Raw genomic sequence first — 2,419 nt, 5'->3', positions numbered from 1 at the left:
TGGAGACAGGGTTTCAGCATGTTGGCCAGGCTGGTTTTGATCTCCTGACCTCGTGATCTGCCTGCTTTGGCCTCTCAAAGGGCTGGGATTACAGGCATGAGCCACTATGCCTGGCCAATATACCTACTTTTATAGATATGATAAGAAATAAGGTACGGAGTAAAGCAAACCAATGCTTTTAGGGAATAAACTTTTAATTTTTTTATTTATTATTTTTGCGACAGAGTCTTACTCCGTCACTCAGGCTGGAGTGCAGTGGCATGATCTTGGGTTTAAGCCATTCTTGTGTCTCAGCCTCCCGAGTAGCTGGGATTACAGGTGTGTGCCACCACACCTGGCTAATTTTTGTATTTTTAGTAGAGACGAGGTTTTGCCATGTTGGCCAGGCTGGTCTCAAACTCCTGGCCTCAAGTGATCCACTTGCCTCAGCCTCCCAAAGTGTTGAGATTACAGGTGTGAGCCATTGAGACTGGCTGGGAATGGACTTTTTAGAAATACGTGAGGGAAGGAGAACTTTAAAAGCACTTCCAACTGTCCTAACCAAAAGGGTGCCTACTGAGTGTGATTTTAAAATACGTAAAATTAAACGTAGGATGCTAGTCACTTTCCAACATACTTTTTACGTTCTTTATCAGTCTTTAAAATAATTTCATTATTGAGAATTTGAAAAAAAATGTTTCTACAATTAAAACTCTTATAAAATAATTTATTAAAAAATGCAAGTTCCCCCAAATAGCTTACATTCTGGTTGCATGAATTTTTATGCAGTTTCTAATGTTACTCAAAAGAACTGAATTTCCAATGATTCTACCCTTTTCAGTTCTCCAGAATGCCTCCAGATGGCATTAAAAGCCTTTCCCATTATATTTTACAACACACAAAAATTAAAAATTAGTAATATTTTAACCATTTAAGACCAGTCACATTCATTATATCATCTGAAAGCAGGACAATGGAACTATTTAGAACTTTTAGGGAAGTATCTTAAGAAAAACAAACATATATTCATATCTCTTATGAAATACACATCTCTCCTATTTAAGCCAAAGGATCTTTCTAGATCAAGAAACAGATTTTGGGCAAAATAAGACACTCAATATTTTACTACAAACTGATTTCCAATCAATAGCACTTAAAAAATGCTTAGTAATAAGAACACTGATCCCCATACAGATACATTCACAAAGCCTGTCTTATAATAAGAAAACACATGCCACTGCTCATAAGTGATAAAAATAAAGATTTTTAAGGAGCAAACCTGTTACTGACTCTTACGGAGCTAAAATAAAGTCACGTGTTAGCTCATGAATTTTTTAATTTAAATGTTGGTATATCAATTTGGCATCAAATTAATCAGTAAAAATACATTTGGATTCCTTGAATATTGAGAAGAAACAGACGAAACACAGAGTGAGGAGCACATGTTTTATAAGGGCCTTTTCTTATGTTTTTAAAACTGCTTTTGTTAATTCAAAAAAATAAACTCTGGAGATTCCACAGATACCGATCATTGTACTTTTCACATAATTCCAAGGTGAGGTTGCAGATGGCAAGCTTCTGAAACGACCCTGTTACTGCACAGCGGTGTGGGACAGTACACCTCCCAGTTTAAGTGTGAAAAGTTCTGTAATTCTTAAGACGATGCTGAAAGTCTCCAACCAAATCCCCCCAGCACACGTGCTCAAATCTCATTACATTTCTACTTCATAAAGAGAAGCATCTGCATTTTTCAAGATTCCTCTTACTCTGCTAAAGCATAAAAAAGCCCTCAAAATGCATCTGCACCCAAAGCATTTAAGAAGACATTATCATGAGAAAAGAGAACCATGGGCTTCCTTCCATCATCATTATTACTATTACAAGATACTCGCACTATCTCATTTTGTGCGGCATATTTAAGAAGAGGCATCTCTGATAGAAAAACGAAAGAGACTTACGATGTATTCGATGTGCCATTGTCTGGACTCTCTGGCTCTGCATCACCTTTCTCTTAAAAAGGAAGCAGAAAAAAATACCGACATATGAGTCTTACAGTCTTTAAGATTTAAGAGAGATTAAATACATTTCCATGCTCCTATTAACAATCTTTCAAAATGTGTAGCAGGAGGCTTTTAAAACATCTTTTATTGTCTGAGAACCGGATTTGCAAAATAATTTCTTCTCTGCAATAGAATTGCCCAGGCACAGATCTGTGAGTAGGTACTGAGGAGCTATTTGCAAACAACCAGAGGCTTCCAGTGGAGACCTTGCCAGAAGATGAATATCTTACAGATGGAACCTGTTTCCTTCCACTTCACTTTACAGAAAATTTCAGGAAATAAACCCATTGGCATTCTATATCCAAGGCACTTTGAACTTTGATTGCTTCTGCTAACACAAGCCAAATCAGGTCAGGCTGAATCAGGACTTGGAGGAAAGA

General features: G+C 37.0%; 1 protein-coding gene across 1 annotated transcript in view; it reads right to left on the bottom strand.

Annotated features, from left to right (window-relative positions):
* The window catches only part of AFF3 (AF4/FMR2 family, member 3), a 716,335-nt gene that overhangs the window by 227,427 nt on the left and 486,489 nt on the right, over window positions 1-2,419 (bottom strand). Inside the window, 1 exon segment of the mRNA XM_011969671.1 lies at window positions 1,938-1,989. Within this exon segment, the coding sequence (XP_011825061.1) occupies window positions 1,938-1,989 (52 nt within the window).

This window comes from Mandrillus leucophaeus, unplaced genomic scaffold (genome assembly GCF_000951045.1).
Source record: "Mandrillus leucophaeus isolate KB7577 unplaced genomic scaffold, Mleu.le_1.0 Scaffold9, whole genome shotgun sequence".
NCBI classification, from domain to species: domain Eukaryota; kingdom Metazoa; phylum Chordata; class Mammalia; order Primates; family Cercopithecidae; genus Mandrillus; species Mandrillus leucophaeus.
The sequence above is the reverse complement of the archived record's forward strand: the minus strand, read 5'-3'. Positions and strand labels throughout refer to the sequence as shown.